Here is an 18,760-nt window from a genome sequence, read left to right as displayed (position 1 = left end):
TTCCAGAAGCAGGTAAAACTACATAATTGTAGCATCAGCCGCGGTGGAGGTGTTTAGAAATGATTTTTTATAGAAATGTGTATTATGACTATACATTATGATTGATTTTAAATTGGTGAGTTTGCTATAATATAAGTTTTTCTGAACTCGTCAATTGGTAAATTTCGAGTTAGCAAATAAATGAATTTATAAAAAAAATAGTTATATAAACAAAAACTATTCTGAGTGATTTCACATCATTATTTAGATAATCCAATCAAAAGTTCAAATAAAAGTTTTTAATTTTAAAAATTCTTACTGCTTCGTGCAGGTTAAAGAACTTATTCAAGAACAAACACAAATTAACGTAGTAGTGCAATTACTTATCGTTTTCATACTGTAAATTGATTGTTGAATCATATTTTGTCAGTCGATCTCTAAATTCTGGTAATTATATTGTACACAACCAAAATTCCTTTGCTGATTAATTTTATTTTTTATTTCAGATGCATCATTGGAATGGTACTCAATCACTGATGAACATCAGTTACATGACAGGTTCGTTCAAGAGCGTTATCCAAGTCTCCAAATAAGTCATCAACACAGGGTATCTGTGATCTATTTGCAGATCAAGCAAACGGGCTCATGCAGTTTGCGATTTTCTTTCTGCTGTGACAAAATGCCGGTGTTGTTCGAATGTTTTGATTGTCATAGTACAAAATCAACGGCTCACTACCACGGTATCAAGCGTACAAGTGCAACAAGTTTCCTCAGCAAATTCGTCCATATTGTTTCTACGTAAACAAACACAAACATGACCTGAAAAAACATGTGCAGTTACGACACAAGCAGCCAATTCGTCCAATCAGTTTTTTTTTGTTAAACTATTTTTTCACTCTTTTCGCTTAAACGCTCCTATACCTGAAATTCCATAAGTTGCTGCTAGAATTGTCAAAAAAATAAAGTTAAAAAAAATATGGTTTACTTTTGTCAATTCCTTTATTTTTCATATGATGCGGTCCTCGATGACATGATGTTAAACCCGGTTTGTGCATGTTGAAATGGGCATTGCTTTGTTCATTACACAAACTTGAACTATGCTTTCTGGGCAAAATCAGTGGACCGTTTTATATGTGTGATCATGTAGTAAATTTGTTATACAATTTCAATTCAACAGTTGGGTTCTATATTACAAAAAACATATTTTTGAAAATTGGCGTCACAAAGCATCACATACATGATATCACATGTACATACAATCGAAACTAACGTGCAAGAGTTTGTGTTAGCTGTTTGACTAATGAAAATTTCTGTTTAATTGTATACTAATTTACTGTTATGCTTTTCTTCCTTAAATATAGAGTTGTGGACGGACTACTATAATTTTGGTTCATTGACCGATGACTTGTATGGCCGATCATCAGATTCACAACGTCAATTGAGCCATGCTCGGTTTTTAGCACGCAAGAACGGCCAAAATTTTCCTTGTTTAAAATGCGGCAAATGGTACTCTACACGAAGTATCATGCTGCGTCACATGAACCATGAATGCGGCGTGGAAAAGAAAATACAATGCAAATTTTGCTATAAGAAATTCCGCCGTAAATGGAATTTAGAACAACACATCAAACGGTTACACCTAAGCGAAAAAAGGAAACACCAACAGCAACAGCGTGAACTGCTGCAACAACAACGTGAGCAGCGCGAACAACAACGTGAACAACGCGAGCAGCAGTCACAACAGCCAGTGATCAATAGAAACTGATACTCTTAAGTGTGAAACGAAAAATCACGATCTTCAGACAGTTTTTGTTGGAATCCGGTGTCTTAATCACAAAGAATAGAAGCTAATTTTCTACAAAAAAAAAACTCACAAGTGCCGGGTTGAATGTGATTTTGACACAGAAATTAAACCGGTCGTTTACATCTAGATTTAGTAGGACAGCATGAAACTAAAATCGGTTGGCTAACCGGGCGAGCAACAATCACACTCATCCTAAGTTATACCAAACTAACATTTTAAATTTATTTATTTTGAATGAGCAGAATCTAGTAAAATTTATTTATAATTTGATTTAGTTCTAGTAAGCGATTGGACACATCAAGTGGGACTCACTTACTCATATACTGCAGAAATCTCTCTGTTAGTGGATTAACCAAATATTAATAATTTTGTACGTATTGTTTCACCTTTCGGTCCCACTTAATGGTTAGCTACCAAGTTGATCGATGCAATTTTCTTTTTTTGTGTAGATACTTAAAATGCTGATGTTTTTCTTTGTTTACTCTAAAGTTATTTTTTTTGTAAAAAAAACTGTATCAATGAAAATCGTAGAATAAGCTTTTTAGTAAGTAAGATTATATCGTAGGACCCTTTGAAACGCACCGAAACAAGTTAACACAATCGAGCATGAGCTGGTTCAACGGGAATGTTCTGAGAACATACGTACATATATACTATGTTTATATATACACCATTCAGTGCCAAAACCAAAGAAAACTGAGATTGATTCTCATGTCGTACTAGCGTCGTAGTAATAAGTGAAATTGGACATCAGTATACAACTTCATATTTTTGAAGAACCCGTTTAACATAAATGAAAAAACCAGTTGTCATACTACATATGCATTTTTACTATTAGGTTGAAAATTTTTAAAAAAAATTTTGTTCACTAGTTTGCGTTAATATCAAGTCAATATTTATGTGGAAAGCAGCTACAGCAAACGTAATAATACATTACCGCCTCATTCAATATGATAACTTGAAAGTAACTGAATAATTTTAGCATACATCATATTAGCGAGATAATGTTACATACAGCCACGCTTGAATGAAACAAGATTATTGGCGAGAATTTCACTGAAAAAACCAAGCACTAGTCGCACGTCAAATTGTGTATGATGAAAAGAATGTTGCCATACATACGCATGTGTTATACACAATGTTTAACAAAAAATGCTTATTTCCAATGAATCGTCTCATGCTCCAGCTAATTCTGGACGCTTGATTACTATCTAACTGTGCCAAAAACGTTATACAGTCAATAATTATGGAAAACAAAGAAGGTAACGCAATCCAGAAGTTAATTCATCACTTTGCTGCGATCTTGTTTTTGTCTTTAATAAGATTGTTGTTACATGAATTTTGTTTAACTGTTTCCGCCATAAAGAAAAAAATAAACAGATAAAACAAATAATCAAAACTATGTGTTTACGTCTATGAATTCAATTAGTCAAACTAAATCACAAGTTCTCAAAATTTGGTTCTTGCGAAATGGAGAGCAAGCGATCGAACAAAATCAAAACAAAAACAATTGAAAACTATCGGCATTATATCATATAGCCTAGCTTTTAGTAGTCATTTAGCATACTAATCATCTTTAATACCAGTGTTTAACATTTTGCCAAAGCTATCACACAAGTCGTTTAGTTGTTTTTAATTATATTTAAGTAAACAATGTGAAGATTCTCAAGCAACAAACCTGCTAAACTGAGTAAATCGTAACAAACATAAATTTCTGCAGGGAGCAATTTACATGCTTTTTACATCTCGATGCCTCTCTCTTGTTCTTCAGAATGAGTATTACTACAACCATACATGTTAAATGTTTTACACAATTCCGCATTTTTATGTTTTGGCAGATGTGCAAATGTGACATAAATCCGAATAAAAATTACACAATAGAGTGTGTATTGTCCGAAAACAGCCACGAATTTGGCGCTCATAATATCGATATTATGTATTGTTGCATATTAGAAGCCGTTATTTTAGAAGTTTTTTAATATTCTTTAATTTCGTTGTTCGAAGCATTGTTTACGATATATAACACCAAATACAGTTACCATTTTATGATCCACAATCAATAACTTCTAATTGCCAAAGCACTGAATCAATTTTTCAATAAAAATTTCGTCGCATAATAGTGGAAAAGTACCTATTATTTAATCTGCGGTGTAAAAAGAGTGATCAGATAGAGAGAGAGTTGTTTAGAAACTGCTTCTAGAGCAGCCATAAATGCCATACACTCAGCATGTTCAAAACAACTTAAGTAACATATGCGATACCAGGTTATACCTTTTCAAATTCCCCTATCTTAGCACTATTTCATTCGACTGCCTTAAACTCGAAAGTGCTGTTTGTTCATGAAGAGTTTTAACTGTCGTTTGTTATGGACAAACAATCGGTTGAAACAAATACGTTACAAAACACTACATAACTGTTATATATTGAAACGTATCAGAGAAATTAGTGCATTTTCGCAATTCAATGTACCGGGAAGTAGTTTTTTTTTTCACTTATCAAGGACAGTATGTTTACATTTGCATATCTACGTTTATTTTGCTTGTGTAGAGTTGACAAAGGCATATAAATATGATAATCGGGATAAAATCAATTACAAGGCATTTAAATTTAATTTCAATTGCATAATTGGAGTAGTAATGTGCCATGTTAATCTTTTAAATTTAGTAGTAATATGCAACATGATCGTTCAAGATATTTTTTTTACTGTGCGTTACACAATTTTGTGAGCCATTTCAACACTATACTGCAAACCAAAATGCAAATATGTTTTCATATTTGCACGTCGCTCTGTGAATCCAAAGCTAACACTCAGGCACACTTCGCCAATGTAGTAGCCAACCTGTTAAGAAAGGTGTATTTTTTAAACCAAATATAACACCGCGTTATACAGTAACAAATAATTTTATTGTATTTATAAACTTGAACTAATCCTAGAGAGAAAGAGCTCACTTCACTGAAAAAGATGCAGAGAGTAGAAAACAACATCGTTTGTTATGTGTGTATTCGTAGATGTTTGATTTTATTATATATTAGATCCAGAGCTTGACAAAGATAAAAATGCATACTAAAGTTTGTGACTTCGTGGATAAGTGAAATACACATATAACATATATCTAGGTTTAACATTTACACCGACGTAACGCCTCAACGAAAAAATTGAAAATATTTCAACATTAGTTTTGAAGACCAAAAGTAAAGAAATCAACTCGAATACAAGATGAATATGTAAAGATAAACAAACTGAGGCCAAATATAACAGCAAATAGAGCACCTATTTTATATTGTGCGGTCTAAAACGTATTTTCTATTATGCGGCAATAGATTTGTTATACAGAGGACAACAATATGTGGAGGATCTGCAAATTTAAAACTATTTTTTATACATACGTATTAATATTATATTTGAGATGCGAAAACATATAATATTTTATAAAATGTTTAACTAAAATCTGGCGATCGAATAAACACTCTGATTGACACAATAAAGATACTTTTTAATAACAGTAATTTTAACGTCAAACGGACGGCAGAAGTGTGACTCAGAATAGAAATAAATTTAAGATCAGGGGGCACACATCTGTTGTGTTTGATAATTGTTAGATTTATTTCATATATCATATTTTCAGTGTTCAATTTGTTTCGTAGGTTCCATACTGTTGTAGTTCTTTGTATTACAGAAGTATGACGTTTGACAACATTTCTAATTCATGCCTTTATTTTCTATTTCTGAAAGATTACGCATACAGTGATAAATCCTGTGGCTTCGAGTTCGAGAATCCATCTTGGAATCAACAGCCATCTGATTTGCTGATTGCAAAAGAACTATTCGAATGTAGGAAAGGCTGTGGGAAGGTATACAACACCTACGCAACGATGACTAGACACATGCGATTGGACTGTGGCATTGAACATCGGTTTTCGTGTGAATTATGTTTTAAAACATTCAAACGAAAGTACCATTTGAATCGACATTATCGGACTCATTTTTTCCGAACACCCAAGTCAAGAAATTTTACTGTCGAAGGGCTCAATACCGGTAAGTATATTTGTGGCTGTGTTCAACAAAAAGATTAGTAGTTAATTTGTACTATACATCTTTTGTTTCAGATGAACGACAAGAATTACTGTGCAGTGCCGGAGAGAATGAATAAATATAACTCTAAGTAGATCATTACTTTTTATATTTGATGATAAATTATAGGGCCGTTTAGTCAGAGATATTTTTCCCTGTTTTATTAATTTGTTGCATTATTAACGACGAATTCGTATGCCAATAGTTAGAGAATGATTTTGTTCTACACGGTTTATTGTTTCGGTGTAAAAATAGGCTAAAACTGGGAGGGAGAAACGGATACGAAGCTGTATGAGTGTCAAAATGAAGCTGTCATTGTCTGACAATTTGAACCAACGGAAAAAAGCATTTTTTTTGTTATGAGTATTGTTATGACTGAGAGGTAAACAACATTCATCGCAAACGGTTTTTGTATTTATTGTCGTTTTACAAAATATTTTGGTTTATTTTCACGTAAAATACTAAATTTCATGAGCTTTCAGCAATAATCATGTTAGCGTACTTCGATTATTAAATAAAAATAAAAAATATATAAACTCAAAATTCCGAAGAAACTTTTATACAACGGTAAATTGAAAAAACACAGACTAAAAAAAATGTGTTTTACGGACAAATTTGCAAATTCAGTATTCCTGATATTACCTAAAACTTCGTTTGAGTCATGCATGCGTTACAGCAAGAAGATAGTTACACGCTATCAAAAAACGACGCATTTGCGTGTTCTCTGTTTTGAGGGTAGTATTCGTTTCTCCCTCCCAGGACTAAAGTAGTCGCTTGAAATTATCTACTCTAGGCTCAAGGCTTTTTTAATCTAATGTTTGCGGAAAATGTTGATTGGGTATTTTATTATTCAATGTTTTGTGATTTCTACCATATTTTGTTTCGAAACCTGCAGTTGACCTGCGCTTTCCAATTTACTAGTATTCGATATACTAGTATTCAGGAAACTTTTTCAAATTCTCTATGTAATATCGTGGTACGAAAACTTCATGAGCATAGTAATGTTAAATGCTGTTCGAGTTTGTTGCTGAGCAATTTTTTGTACGTACAATCATTCTCAAAGAGGCAGGCTTCGGTTGTTGGGAGACGGCGTCAGTTTTCCTTTTGCTTGTAGCAGCAGTTTCTAACAGCGGAGCAGTTCCCAGTTTTATTATATTTTTGAAAATTATAATTTTTTATTTGGCTGAAGTTTTGCATAGACGTTTCTATGAGCAATAAATGTCATGGTTTAATTTTTTGGAACACGACTCATTTTTGAGGAGCGATTAAAAATGCTATTTTGGGAACGTATTGATGATTGCAAATGTTTTCAGAGCCAAAACAGTTTGTTAGATCGGTGTGACGTTTTCGAAAAGTTGTAGATAATAATTTTGTCTTTCCGAAAAGAAATATTTTTTTTTGTTGAAAAAAGTTAAATGAAAAATTATTTTTTTTTTATGAAAACTACAAAAAGATTGCCTAAACGATCATGGAGAGATCAAGAAAAAAGTTAACATTTTGAAACAAAAAATTCTTAAAAACGAGTTGTATTCCAAAAAATTAAACCAATAGCACAAAATGGCATCTTTTTCCCATAGAAAGATCTGCAAAGTTTAGGCGATATCCAAAAATTACGTAACACAAAAAAAAACAATTTTTGGACCCCCACCCCCCATAAAAACTACGTAATCCTGTAGAAGAATTTGTTTGCTCGTTTTTGTAGAGTCTCACCAGAGTTTCTGTGTTACGTAACGTTGATCTTACCTCCCCCCTCCCCTATGTAAAAAATCAACGCTCAAGGATATCCACATCCCCCTTTGAGCGTTACGTAATTTATGGATGACGCCGTAAGTTAAATAAAAAATGGTTGATTTAATTGGTTGCACTGCGATGGAAAAAAAATCACTACTAGCGATTTTGAATACATATAAATCAAGTCTAAAGGCCTAAACACAATGGATGCTGCTGCTCAAAAAGCATTATATTCTCCTTTTGCTATCTTTCTCCAGGGTGTCGAAAAACCTGGAAAATCAGGGAATATTCATTTTTCGATCAGGGAAATCAGGGAATATCAGGGAAAACTGAAAAACAATCAGAGAAATTTTTTTAACCGAGACGCGATTCATTTTTAAACGGCTCTTTAGCGTCAAAACGGATTTTTTTGAACCGTAAAAGGCTAATGGGGTACCTTTACTGTTTGGTCTCATAGCCGATCGAACACATTTTTCACTGTGATTCCAGAGTTGCGTTCATCTGCGTTGCATTTTTTGAATGCTGAAAAATATCAAGGAAATTAATGTTATGTTTTAGGGAATATCAGGGAAAATCAGGGAACTTAACTGTAAAAGTTTTTTCGCTACCCTGTTCTCCCCCTAACGGATGGCTACGTATGGAGAGAAAAACACAATGAGGAGCTCGCTCCTAAGAACTGATGTAGTCCAATCATGTATCTGCTTTTCTCTCAGAAACCAATGCACCAAACCAGCATTTCATTACGGATTGAGAGGATTCAGAGTATTCGCAATGTGTGTGGGAGATTTCTGTTTGTCTGAAACGCAATCAGAAATCTGACATATCCAAACTTATCTGACATAATGTTTTTCTCAGAAAATAAATGCAAATTCACACAAACAGGCACTAAAACCAAACCAAATTGAGCATTATTCAATTCATTTTATTTTTTTTTTTCATTAAATGTATTCCCTTTCTTCATATTTTATGTAATTTCATGAACAAATGTACTTTCATATATCGAATTCAATTGGAAAATTGATGAGTATCTTTATTAGTTTTTCTTCTATTAAATAATCATGAGCTTCTATTGTGTCAATCACAAAGTATCGAAATTATTTTTTTATCGTAATCTGTTCGGCTATTTTTAACAAAAGTAAGGAATAATTGAAATAAGGAGTTATCTCCTAGATGGTCTCGAGGTACGATGCTGGCCTAACAAGCCAGTCGTCGTAGGTTCGAGTCTCAGCTCGAGAGGGAGACTGTTAGTGGGGTCAGTAGGATCGTAGTGCTTGCACCGCAATTGTGTCCTGTACACTTAAACAGTCGGCTGCGGCGAAGCCTGTGTATAATTTAAACAGAAGGTCGAGTTCCGAATAGGATTATTAGCAACCAAGGCTTTGCTTTGCTTTTTAAGGAATAATTAGCAGCAGAACACGAAAACACGCGCTTGCTTTGATTGATACCCAGTTTTTTGATCATTTCGATTGCGGATGGATGAAATGTATAAGTTAATACGGATTTTTTTCTTTTACAACTATTTCCTGTTGAAAATAGTCATGAAATCGCTTATATATTTTCTCGTAATTGTTAATTTATTGTTGAAAGAGACGTTCGTTTTAATAACGACAAATATCGTTTCACGCAATTGCTGAGAACAAAAGGCTAATGGCGAACGCATCATATACACTTGTTATTTTAAAAATGTGGCATGTTAATTTAATCTGTTGTCAATTTCCACAATTTTCTATAAGAAAGGCCTGTACAAGACTGGCTCTATTTTCATCTCACCTAATAGCACACTAAAAATGTCCTTACTCACCGAAACGATTCTCACAATCACTTGAATAACTGCAGTTTTATTCAGGCTTCTCAATATAACGTGAAATCATGCATAAGATAAGTTTCTTACTGTAGACAAACACCGAAAAAAAGTTACCTTAAAGCTAAACCTGGAAAAGTGAAACATTATAGCTTTTTAACTATTCCTGTGAATTTTGTAGTCTCTAAATGCAGAAGTGCGTCAAAAGGTCGCAGAGTAATTGGTTCGACGCTTCTACGTTTGCTTATGGGAAAACTCATTTAAGTCTCTGAAAAAGTTATCTTTGCTAGGGGTACCAAAATTCCAAAGAATAAAAAGGTAAATCTTTCATTTTTTTTCAGTTTGAGCTCCTGGGCAAAACCCGTGTTTACCAGTGCCATTATTTTGAGGAGCGATCGTGGCAAAATTAGAAATACTGACCATATCATCTTCCACCCTATTTGTTGTATTCCGCAAATATTGAATTGAACATCCAATCAACATTTCCCAGATACAGCCAAGAGTTTAAGCAAGTGAATCAGTTCACAAGTGTAATTAAATTTTCTTTCGAATACACTACACTTTGGTGTTTTTTTTTACTCAAATTTGTGTTTTTATTTGTATCGTTTGGGGCTAACACGGTTACTCAAGAACCATTTTATCGAATAATTTGAAATTTTCAGATGCTTTTCAAACATGTTTTGGAATGCAGGGTTTCAAGTGAAGTCATGTTTCTGTTATTAGTTTAATGAAACGAAAACTGGTTTATACTGTTTTTTTACTCGAATTCGCTGACTCTCACCGACGCATACATTCCTCGAATTTGGTAAAGATTACCTATATTAAAAAAAACGGCTACTACTCAGGTTAAATAATTATTATTTGGATTGAAAAAAAAGTGTAAATCTAGTCTGTAATATAAGATTATGATTGTTGTAGCTAATAATCTGTCGTAATCAATTGTATCAACATCTGGTCGCATAGTATAAAATGAATTTAATTTGTAAATATATATGTCAGCTCCCAATATTATATAAAATTTTTTGCTGAGCGCAAATTAGAAATTGCGCCAACAGAAGATATGCTTCCATGTCAAGAAAAAAGCCAGTTAGTAGGTTATATATTTTTTTTATGAAAGGTTTTCGGTGGTCAACTAAAACCTATGAAACCAAAAAGAAACATTGAAAACATTCATCCGCAAACTGAAAATAATGCATCGAACATTATCTTACATCGGTTAAGTAGTTTTCCAGCAATTGTAATTAAGCAAAGTCATGTCATGAACAACACAACCGCGTTTTAAATTTCAAGTTTAAACTATATGCGGCCGTGACAATGCGCGCTTTGAAATAATCACGGAGTTGTTCTCAGATATAGAGCAAGAAATTATTTTTCTCAAATTATAAAAACGGTATATAACCTCATCTCCCAGCTGGTCTCGAGGTACGATGCTGGCCTAACAAGCCAGTCGTCGCATGTTCGAGTTCCGGCTCGGGAGAGACTGTTAGTGTCAGTTGTGGATCGTAGCGCTAGCCCCGCAGTTGTCCTGTACACTTAACAGTCGGCTGCGAAGTCACCAAGGCTAGCAAGGCTATATAACCTCATAGCCAAATCTAAATACGATAAAAGATTATTTCAACCTGTATGAATTCCAATTATGCATCGGAGTATGATTACTAGATAGAAGCTGTAGAATTTATTGGAGTTCTTAATTTTCAGAAAAAAAACATAAAAACGCGAAAACTGAAAAAATTTAAAACTTACAATTTGTAATGATTAACTACAGTAGAATACGCGGATTAATTTTCTGGAAATAAATTATATGTGTACAATGTACACCTTTGACAAACAATTGTGTGATATTCTTTGAAAAGAACGTTTCTTGTGAAACTCGGTGATTAGATTAGCTCTGTAAAAATTAGTGGTTCTACATATCCGTTCTGGTGTTTGGTTTATTTTTTTTTCGCAGTTATCCTAATTTTGCTACCTGTGCGGCACTTGGGGCACTAACGTAAACTAACGATTGCCTTCTCTGCTCTTATTTCAGGTCCTCGAGCTGGGCAGCTTACGCAGCGTATATCTCTGGTACCAGAAACGGTGTTGTACAGTTTGAACGAGAAAAGTAACATTAATGTATTTTCACCAATATCGACGGTAGATCTCACTCCATCCACCACTATCGAACGGGTTTTGGGACCTAAACCACTCGAACTTAGAACATACTCTCCAAATTTCGCCTTGTCACTACAGCATCAACTTCCAGTTCAAAACGATGGGTACAACCAATATATGCTGCAGCAGAAAAGTTTAGATGTAACGATGTCAAAGAATTATAAATCTGTTTTTTATCAAGTGCCTAGTCTGAAAAAATCATCAAACGCTGCGATAAGTGGCAGTAGTCAGTCAGCTGGTATTACTGATGGTACTGTTGTGAGTTTTCACAAATCGTCAGTGTCCTTACGTGGGTCTGGAACAATAGAATCGAGACGTGGTAACATGTCTGGACCTAGTGTTAATAGTCCATCTGCTAGTAATAGTAACAGGGACCATATACCCTTTAAGTGCCCTTTGTGCTCATTAATTTACCGCACTCAAGCTTTTCTTAATGAGCATATGCGAAAAGAGCATTCGGTACTGATATAAGAAACTTTTCTAGAAAAAGACTGCGTGAATCAATCGCATTTTATACTCTCGAAAGTGCAACATATACTCGCCTCTCAAGTTTCCAGTGTATTTTATTAGACACTATAGCAACCTTTTGTTTCAAATTTTCCTCTAACATGCGGAGTGAATAATACAGTGCAATAATAAATCATTGTTAACATCTAGTTTTTTTGAGTTATTGATAGTTTTCATATTTCACAATCCTTTTTCCTGTACCAGGATATGCAGGTGGAGAACCCCAATGTTGATAAACCAAGATCTTTGGAAAAAATTATTATTCGTTGTGTGTTACTGTGATATTATTAGAAGAACTGTTTAATAAAAATCTGTTTGAAACAGTTTTGAATAGTGTTTATCAAAACGACAATTCTGGGACCCGCTTGATTATTGTTCATTTTCATTACATTTTTCGTTATTGTTGTAGAACAAGATCTTAGGATTATTAAAAAAATAAAATTAACTTTCCAATATCAATCCATATCCAATATCCAATAATATGTTAGAATTAGCTTTCTAAAGTAGATCTAAGATATTCCTTATATTTTTTTCCTATTTCAGATCTCCCTTTTTACAACAGTTGCATTAATGATTCGGGCGTGCGAAATCCACTAAGCTTGCTGGAAGAGGAAGTTTATCAACTAGGTGAGTATATTTATTTTTGTGAGATATGGAAAAAATGTAGGTTTACCATAAATTAAATTGGCAGGTTCAACGTTGCCAGTATGCCAGATAAATCTGGATTTTGCCAGATTTCTGTTTGCGCGCCAGAACCCAGAACTGTTGTGTATGTGAAAGGGGATAAATTGAACTTCACGGAAAACATTTGTTTCATTTGAATTTACATGCAAAACTTGACTAAATGATTGAATTAAAACACTCATAAAAGATTAATAAAATCATAGTTTTGACACTATTTTTAAACAATAAGCATGATACTATTTGAAGCTATGGGCATGTGATACATCAGAAAGTAAAGGGTTTTTATGGACGTATTCATGGCTTAAACGCAGTTGTTGCTGCTATTTTGTAAATTCAATTGGTAGGTCATTGATAAACAGGTTCTTTGTTATGGTGTCGCGTTACAAAAATAGTAGTTTTTTTCGTATTGTGCAAATGTTACAAACTGTAGAAAAGTAGTATTCAGGTTTTTCTTAGTACTCGATAAGACCTTTTTTAGCATATGCTGGTATGTGAAATTGGTGCATTCTGCTCAAAGTTACAATAAAGTCAAAGTTATGGTGTCGCCATACGAAAATTTTAAATATTTTTATAAAGTTACCAAAAACGAGTTTTTGAGCTTTTATCAGTGTATATTGATAACACTGTGCTACAAATGAAAAAAAAAAATGCAAGAACTTCTGAAGTGACCTAGTGTAGGTTGTAGGTATTGTTAAGTGTAACATTCGCTTATACTAGAAATTTTCCAAACACCCTCAAAATCTGAAGTTATGGTCAAAATACGGTTTTTTGAACCTCAGGTGCATATAATATTTTTTATCTCAGTCATTTATCAACCGATTTTCAATATTTTAGCAGTTTTAGAAAAAAGACAAATAGAGCTTTCAAATTATATACAGGTTTTTACTAATATCAATAAAACATGTTAAGTTATTTGAGCTTATATCTAAATTTTTAGATTTTTTCACGCAATTTTTCAATTTAATTTTAAATTTGCTGTCTATTTTTGTAAGAAACATACCACAAATACACTATAATTTTGAAAGTATAATCAATTCCGAATCAAATGAAAGTAGTTTTGTGGATATCGGTTGATATTTGGTTAGGTTATATATTTTTTAAGAAAACCAGAATTTTTGGTTACGATCGCACAATTATTTCACGGTGCTACAAATGATAAAAAAATGCGAGAACTTGTGATGTGACTTAGTGTGGGTTGTAGCTTTAGTCAAGTGTTACTTGCGCGTTTACTTGAAGTTTTTTTAAATACCCCGAAAATTATAAGTTATTTTCAAAACCCTGTTTTTTACCTTAGCTCACATTTTTATGTTTAATACGGTTATTTTTCAACCGATTTTTTTTTTATATTTTGGCTGTTTTGGAGAGGCGAAAAATAGAGCATTTGAAATATATACATATGTCTAACGAGTTAACCTATATGTGATGAAGAGTTTTAAATGAAATAAGATGATTTATATTGAATAAAATGAAATTAGTTCGTAAAGTAAATTTAGCCTACGGAGCTCTTCCGTGATACGCTTTCGGGGTCTAGCCACTAACTGAAGTGTCTCATCGCTTACGTCGCTTTAGATATAATAAGTAGTTATACACAGTGTGCGTGAAGAGATCACTCTCTCAGTTACAAAAATAAACTCCCACCGGGCAGTGTGTGCAGTTCATCGCGGTGTGCTGAGATACGGGAACACAATAGTAGAGGGTGATTCGACTTTGGTTTAGAACTAGTTATACCTTTCCCAGTAGTTTAGTTGGCGAAAACACCTTGCCGGAGACAACGGAGATTGCGGGTTCGAGTCCCGTCTGGACGAGGGAAAATTTTTTCTAAGCCTAAAAGTCACATCTTCTATTCCCGTTCATTCTCGCATCCTCGCAAATTGCATACATTGACCGCTTTACTAAACTTAAAATGTAAGTCATATGACAAAAAATGAAATTAGTTCGTAAAGTAAAATTAACTCGCACAAAAACAGGTTTGACTATATTATAAATAACTATTAGATCACGTGTAACGTGTTATGAATATTGACGTATCTAGATTTTATGTCTAGGTGAAATGACGTTTATAGTCCTAGAAGTGTATTGTGAAGGCTGCAAAAATATTTTCCTCTGGGGGCTTAAAAGCTCCAGCTAAAATTCTGCTGTATATCTTGTTACTGTTGAATTAAATCGTAATCCACTCTTATTTTCAGGTTTCGGCAGCAGTTTCTTTAACACAACAGAATCACCACCGGTTTCATTACTGTGGAGACCACCAAACCGTGGTCGGCTACCAAGGAGTACTATCGGAGATCGTTTCTATTGTGATGTATGCCCTAATCGGTCGTACACGATGAAAGAGAATCTTATGCGCCATAAACGGGTTGAATGCCAAAAGGAACCACAAATCGTTTGTCCACTTTGTGATAAAAAATTCTATTATGCCTCACAACTGTCACTTCATTCCAAACATCATCAACAGTTTGGTTTCTCGACACTGTGACATTAAAGCACAAGTTGTGAAAGTTCGAAGTATACGAATTCAAAGGCTGATAATTTTATGATAACCTCAATGAGTTTGAACAAAAAGCCGAGAATAATAAAACAAAAATAACACACACTTTATTTGTGTATTATTCACTGTTTTATTATTTGCATGATGTAGTGTTATTCGCATGGGTAATTGTATAAAATTATTTATCATAAAAATCCAATCGAAAAAAACAATGGTCGCAGTGGTCCAAATTTTACAAAAAAAAAAAAAAAAAAAATCCAATCGAAGATCGATAGTGCTAGATATACTGTGTAGCCGGCCCTGGTCGATCTCTAATCAGTGTGCAGCTTAAGCGCCACTTACGACTGCACGCCACGCTATGTTTGCCCGGTGAGACTCCCCTAAGGGTCAGTCAAAAGTTGCCATAAAGAAAGGAATCAGGATCGGACCAGATAGGCTAGTAAATTTAAGGCTCCAAAAGCGAGTAGAAAACCCTTTTATCAGCCAGCTAGTGATGACAACTATCATTAAAAATTCTTACTGATAACTACCAGTCATTTCTAACTCGTTACTGATTACTATCAGTAAATATCAGTAATTTGCATTCAAGTTTTAGGCGAGTTATTAACGTTACATTTGTTAGCGTTGCTTTATTCAGATGTACATTCTTGGCTCTGTATCGTTCATTTTGATAAAAATTAGTCAATCGCCAAAAATTGTTTTATTTCGCTTTCGGACACAAGAGCTCTCGAATGCCGTAATGAGCGCTCCCATCTCACACAAGAAATTTTCTAGTCCCCACTCAGAATTTTTCACAAAAAGGTTGTATTCTTCATAGGTCCATTTAATACTTCCTCTCAAGCTGTGGAAAGAAGCTTTCCAGTAGTAGGGCGAGTAAAAACGGAGCTTACACTGTAAATAAAATTCACGTCGAAGTAAAGTGATTTGCTGTTGAATTCGCACTACTTGCCTAACATTTCAGAGTTGAATTAAAATCTTTCGAAATATATTAATGCAAAGAACGATGGAATCAACAGCAAATTACTTTATTTTCTGTTGTTATGTTCATCTTTGTTGATATGCTTATGTTTGAGATACGGAATGTCGGTCAGTTGGATAATTATATAAATTAACAATAAATTCAAGAGACTTCTTTTTATTTTAGATTTTTCATTTTATTTTATTTTAGATTTTTAATTTATTAACAAAATGATCCTAGAAATGTTCCCTGTTACTGTATCGATGCAATCGATTTCAGGATCTGTAAAAGAGTCGTTTTATTGTCATTTTAATTTAAAACATTCAATAAAACTTACGCTGAAATGGATTTCTGATCTCTGGATAAATGAGCTGCTTGCGCTGTTCGCCATTGTCACTATTTTTGCTTCACTTTATGGTTTTGACGTTTGTCAATCGGAATTGCAGCTGTAATTCAATTGATTTAAACAGTAGTGATAATACAAGAGATATTTATTATAATACGATGGTGATTTCCATTAACCAGTTTTCAACGCAAGATTATTTCATTGGAAAGTGTTAATCATCGAGAAATCAACACTAAATCCCTTCAACTTGCAGTGTGATGTGACGAATTGAGTAAAGTGCAAAAACACTTGAAGTAATCGTGACATTTTTTTATAGTGTAGTAAGGTCAACACGCAGAATAGATTCTCATATCTAGCTCTACTCAATACTGAATTAGCTTTGTTGAAAGCGGTTGGCGTTGACGCTGTGGCTAAGATTTTCCTTCCATTAGTTTGGAGATTCAATCCAGATTGAAGTGATCTATTTTACTGTAGGTATTTGTTTTTTTTTTGTGTCGTACTTTGCTACACAATAATAAATTAAAAAAGCATGAGCGTTATTTTAACGGTATTTTTTTAATGAAAAGTTAGGAAAAACAGCACCCCCTCATTTTTTTAGTTGCGCCTTTGTGAAAATTATATGACTGTAGAGTACCTCTCTAAATTTTTTTTTATAAATTTAGACATTATCAGTAAGAGAAAAACTTTACTGATAGTTAATGATATTTTCTCTTACTGATAACTATCAGTAGTTACTGATAGTTTTCCCATCCCTACAGCCAGCAGAGATCTTCAACACCTAAGCGAACGCCAAGAAAGCTTACGGTAAGGAATCACCCATACCGCAGACAGACGTCCAAGCTGAGTTTCAAACTTGTGTAAAGATTTTTGTAGTACACTCAGAAAAAATAACTATTGAGTTCCATAAGAACCCCTTATGATTTTGCTGCACAAGGATCCCTTATAAAAGTCATAAGCTTGTCTTATGAATTGGAGGGGAAATTTTACTCTCGAGCACTAACGATTTTTATAAGTCATACTTATAAAAATTATTGGTCGTATGTATGCATGTTATAAGAACAGACATATCAAAATCATAGCTTTTCAATGTGAATTTTATAATGACTACCATGAAATTTATCATACTTTGTTGTCATGTTTTGTTAGAAAAAAAAAACAACTTCTTCATTCTAGTTCTTTACTCGCAAATATATAATAACGAGTGCAAGTTAATGTATAAGATTACGTCAGATAACACTTTGAGGTTTTGCCATTCGGGAAACAAATTCGCCTTTGATTCTTCTTGCCGAATGTCGTCAGTGTTGTCCTCTTCAACGATCACAAGAATTATTAGTTGCTAGAATAAACATATATGACATGATGTAATAGTAGGATTTGTAGAGAGGTACTTACAGTTTTTTGCTCCAGTTTTCAACCCAGTTTCCGCATAATTATTTATCCACCGTAATGCTGGTCTGCCGTTTTGCAGATTTTATAAGATATGCATATAGAATTTTCACAATGTTAACGTTTATGAAAATCATAAGCTACGCGTATGGGATGCACATGACGTTTATATGAAAATCTTAAAATATACTTATGAAATTTATAAACTTGATATGTAATGCATAAGTGTTTTATGAAATCAACATTATACATGTTCATAACTTGTAACTTATGGAATTTTTAAGTGTTTTTCTCTCAGTGTAGCAATTCGTAACCAGATAGCGCTACCAGTGACGCCAGCCTCATACACCAGCGAAAAAAAAAGTATTGTAGCGATAAGGTCAGCAGGCGGCGCTAGTATACAAGTGATTTATAAAGCAATTCTTTTTAAAAATTTGCACGAAACTTTCGATCAATTTTGTTCTTGCTTGGACGTCTGTCTGTGCCCATACCTTGATGCTATCATCACAGGCAAAGTCGCTATTTGCCGCTAGACGGCGCAAACATCTCGAAGAATGAGCTTTGCTCGACATTCAAATCCCGCCACGCAGTAGACACAACGAACCAAACTAAACGAATATGGAAACGAATGACGTGAACATATTAGAACGTACTAAATTCTTCAGGTAAACACTTTGTTTTTTTTCAAACTCTAATATTTATTTAAGCCCAACCGCGAAGCATAACGGGGCCGAATATCTTTTGGAGTAGGGAAAAGCCAGCTTGAGTAGAGCCTGTATCCCGACTGCTCCTCCTCAAACAGGCATAAAAACCCTCTCATCTTTTCTCTTTCAAAAATACAATTTAAAAATAC

The 18,760-nt window shown here is 33.8% G+C and overlaps 1 protein-coding gene across 8 annotated transcripts in view; it reads left to right on the top strand.

The window, feature by feature from the left end:
* LOC129721632 (longitudinals lacking protein, isoforms A/B/D/L) overlaps positions 1-15,241 on the top strand; it is a 93,281-nt gene extending 78,040 nt beyond the window's left edge. The window contains exons 7-9 of one of the 8 annotated variants that reach the window (XM_055674406.1): positions 11,414-11,679; positions 12,589-12,672; positions 14,916-15,028. In XM_055674406.1, the coding sequence (XP_055530381.1) occupies positions 11,414-11,679; positions 12,589-12,642 (320 nt within the window). In that variant the 3' untranslated portion in view covers positions 12,643-12,672; positions 14,916-15,028. Of the gene's footprint in view, positions 1-485; positions 1,265-1,340; positions 5,291-5,516; positions 5,820-5,890; positions 11,219-11,413; positions 12,025-12,588; positions 12,673-14,915 lie in introns of those variants that run through there. The other 7 variants (XM_055674403.1, XM_055674405.1, XM_055674411.1 and 4 more) reach the window with 7 other exon arrangements.
* The last annotated feature ends 3,519 nt before the right edge of the window (positions 15,242-18,760 follow it).

Source organism: Wyeomyia smithii, chromosome 2 (genome assembly GCF_029784165.1).
Source record: "Wyeomyia smithii strain HCP4-BCI-WySm-NY-G18 chromosome 2, ASM2978416v1, whole genome shotgun sequence".
In the NCBI taxonomy this organism is placed as follows: Eukaryota; Metazoa; Arthropoda; class Insecta; order Diptera; family Culicidae; genus Wyeomyia; species Wyeomyia smithii.
Note: the sequence above shows the minus strand (reverse complement) of the source record. Positions and strands in the feature narration are given on the sequence as shown.